General features: G+C 34.2%; 1 protein-coding gene across 1 annotated transcript in view; it reads right to left on the bottom strand.

The window, feature by feature from the left end:
- Positions 1-1757: 1757 nt before the first annotated feature.
- LOC144970719 (Y+L amino acid transporter 2-like) overlaps positions 1758-2496 on the bottom strand; it is a 34864-nt gene continuing 34125 nt past the window's right edge. The window contains exon 12 of the mRNA XM_078910649.1: positions 1758-1999. Coding sequence (XP_078766775.1) covers positions 1929-1999 — 71 coding nt within the window. The 3' untranslated portion in view covers positions 1758-1928. The remainder of the gene's footprint in view (positions 2000-2496) is intronic.

Genomic DNA, 2496 nt, shown 5'->3' with positions numbered 1-2496 from the left:
AGATGATATTTTTTCCTTGTAAATCATCTCCCTGTTATGTATTATAATATTTGTTATTTTGAATGTATAATGCAGGCATTTGAGTGTATTCCTCTTTGTTGTATTTTGTGCTTGTGTCCGGATGAGACTTATAGGTGATCTCAAACTAAGTACATTGGTGGTGTGCTCTTGGAATCTACATCTGATCCCCATTTGTTCCCAGTTCAACTTCGTTATTTCTATTGATGCTATTCGTTTAGGTAAAATACTCACAATATCCGCCAGCCAAATTAAACAGACCAACACACAAAACGTCTGATTGTTATAATTTAGTGAAAACTAATCACTGTCTAAAAATAGTAACAAAGAGCTGAGTGGCGTCAACGTGGTTCCTCCTACAAGAGAACCTGCCATAAATGCCCTGAATAATTATTATAATTTGAGCCAGTATTTTCAATTGATTCCCTCTGGTCAAACTACAAAGCTGTGGCTATATTTAAGTCTTTTTAATGTTAAATTATAAGCAGCAATATTATTATTGTCATGATAAGCTTAAAGGGGTAGTCACACAATCACCATGTCTACATTCTGATATGGAATTCACCAACAACTATGGAAAAATATTAAGGCATTGAGAAAACAATCTGGAATACTCCGTCATAGCACTTAAGAGAGAAAAACCGTTATAAATAGAATGAAGATGACGTCACCAGGTTCTTTATTATTGTTATATATATATATATATATATATATATATATATATATATATATATATATATATATATATATATATATATATATATATATATAATTTTTTTTCCATCCGCGTTTATAAGTAAGTATCTCTATACTGTTGTTAACCAGACTATAAACGTTTAAGGTTACACATAGTTTTTGTGTTGATCCGTTATACTTCCGGATGGCAATGTTGTGAGCTTCTTAGCCAAGTGCACAGTTAGATAGTGCACGCTTGGCTAAGAAGCTCACAACATTGCCATCCGGAAGTATAACGGACCAACAGACAAAACTATGAGTAACCATGAACTTTTATAATCTGAGTAATACAGGTTAGTGAGAATTACTCACAAAAGTGGATGGCAAAAAAAAAACAAAAAACAACAACAAAGACCTGAGTGACGCCAACTTCATTCTATCTATGTGTAAGGAGCGACAGGTACTTATTTGCAGGTCTGATAACCCAAATTGTTATGGGCCCATTGTTGTAATGGAAATACTCTCCAACCAACGCAAAATATTATCTATTAGAACTGTTAAAACGAGCCCATAATTGCGTTCGGCTATCAGACATTCAAATATGTGGACTTAGGGAAGGGGGAATCACTTTATTGCATTGCCACAACCGCATATATTTTTACTAAGACATTATGTTGGTTTGGGTTTGTTTTGGGGTTTGTTTGTTTTTCCAATCATGCACTTCTAAAATAATTTTATAATGAACATATTCTTGCATTATAAATCTCTGATCTTCTTTAAGTCTATTTTCTGCCACTGTCTTTGATGGTTTAATAGTCGACTCAGACAGGGTTCTCTAAATTTCATTACTGGGGTTCTGGTAGCTCAGTTGGTAGAGCACTCGCTTCACACGCAAAGGGATCGATCCCTGGTGGTTTTTTTCCCGACCCCCTTGTCCACCAAGCAGTTAATGAGTAACTGGGTCTGTTAGATCTAGCGGAAAGTATTTTGTGAGTTACTAGCGTCCTATCGAAAGGGCAACAAGCAATTGTTATTGTCCGTTTCACGCTATAGAAACAGGGATAAACTCAGGCTCCATGGGCCAAATGGCTCTGAAGAACTTATAAAAAAGCTCGCAATTTACATCTTCAATGGTCGTCCTTGACAAGTATGCCTTTATTAATGTATATGTATAAGTCAATATTTTATTATGTTATATTATGTGAATATGACGTATATTTAGTGATGACGTCACTTTAGCTGTCTGATGTGCTGGGATCTTGTACGGTAATCTGAAGAAGTTTCTGGAGACTGATCGTGATTCCATCTAGTGAGACAAATGAAGGAACGTGACAATTATTTATTGATATGTATCAACATATTATTATTATTGTTTCCTCTTGTTATGTTGTTTTGTTGTTAATTTTAGTTTTTGTTTTATTTTCTTTCATGTTTTTATTGTTATTGTTTTTGTTTTTTGTTTGTTTGTTTGTTTTTTTTTGATGTTTTTTTTTTGTTTTTTGTTGGTTTTGTTTTTTGTTTTTTTTTTGTTTTGTTTTTGTTTTTTTTGGGTCTTTTTTTTCATTTGTTCATTTTAAAAAACTTCCTTATATTCATCCCCATAGGGAAATATATCTTTAGACTCTTTTCCAAAGGCAGAATGGAATGGCTCAGTGCACCGCCGCAAAGCGAGCTTAAGGTCACACGGATTATCGGAAAGGAATCGAACTCGCCATTTTCTGGATCCGAAGCAAAGACGATACATGCGCGACTGTGTCACGCTAATCCTTAAGTGATAATTCTATGCTATGTTAAGGAGAGAAA

This window comes from Berghia stephanieae, chromosome 4, assembly GCF_034508935.2.
Source record: "Berghia stephanieae isolate SIO BIC M18660-M18661 chromosome 4, UCSD_Bste_1.3, whole genome shotgun sequence".
NCBI lineage: Eukaryota > Metazoa > Mollusca > Gastropoda > Nudibranchia > Aeolidiidae > Berghia > Berghia stephanieae.
The sequence above is the reverse complement of the archived record's forward strand: the minus strand, read 5'-3'. Positions and strand labels throughout refer to the sequence as shown.